The sequence below is a fragment of the Corvus kubaryi genome, unplaced genomic scaffold, assembly GCF_017639235.1.
Source record: "Corvus kubaryi isolate FWS band 111438036 unplaced genomic scaffold, C.kubaryi_AGA036_p1.0 37237, whole genome shotgun sequence".
NCBI lineage: Eukaryota > Metazoa > Chordata > Aves > Passeriformes > Corvidae > Corvus > Corvus kubaryi.
In genome coordinates this window covers 278,237-278,947 of record NW_024581068.1, presented here as the reverse complement: position 1 = coordinate 278,947, position 711 = coordinate 278,237, and the positions used below count along the sequence as shown (strand labels likewise).

Here is a 711-nt window from a genome sequence, read left to right as displayed (position 1 = left end):
AGGGAAGGGAAGGGAAGGGAAGGGAAGGGAAGGGAAGGGAAGGGAAGGGAAGGGAAGAATCTGGAGAGGAGCTGGGAAGGCAGAGGCTTCTCCAAAGGAACCCCCAGGACCCTGCACTGACCGCCGGGGGGATCACGGAGCTGTTCCCGAGCTCCCAACGCTCCCACAGAATTCCCAAAGCCACCTGCAGCCGGGGCTGGGTTATTTTGAACCCCGAAACGAGCTTTGCTTTAATTGTGGGGGAGCACAGACAGAGCCGAGCTCCACGCCCAGGCTCCGGCCACGGAGTGACCCCGGCCGCTCCGGCCACTCACCTGTCCAGCGCGATGGCCGTCATGGAGTAGATGCTGGCGAAGACGGCGGCGATGGGGAAGAAGTTGTGGAAGCGGCAGTAGGCCGGGCCGAAGTACCACTCGTTGTGCACGGCGTAGCTGAAGTTCACCACGGTGTTGAGCGCGGCCATGGAGGCCTCGGCGAAGGCCAGATTCACCAGGAAGAAGTTGGTGACCGTGCGCATCCGCTTGTGCGCCAGGATGATCCACATGACCACCACGTTGCCCACCACGGCCACCACCACGATCAGGGCGTAAGCCACGGCCCACAGGGCCACCTGCCAGGGCGGCTGCACGAACGGGTTGGCCCAGGACTCGTTCAGGGAGGCGTTGAGGTGCTCTAGCTCCGCTTCCAGAGCCGGAGAGGCATCCATGGTCC

At 63.6% G+C, this 711-nt stretch overlaps 1 protein-coding gene across 1 annotated transcript in view; it reads right to left on the bottom strand.

The window, feature by feature from the left end:
- Positions 1-711, bottom strand: part of TACR1 (tachykinin receptor 1) — a 15,905-nt gene extending 15,194 nt beyond the window's left edge. The window contains exon 1 of the mRNA XM_042023165.1: positions 315-711. Coding sequence (XP_041879099.1) covers positions 315-706 — 392 coding nt within the window. The 5' untranslated portion in view covers positions 707-711. The remainder of the gene's footprint in view (positions 1-314) is intronic.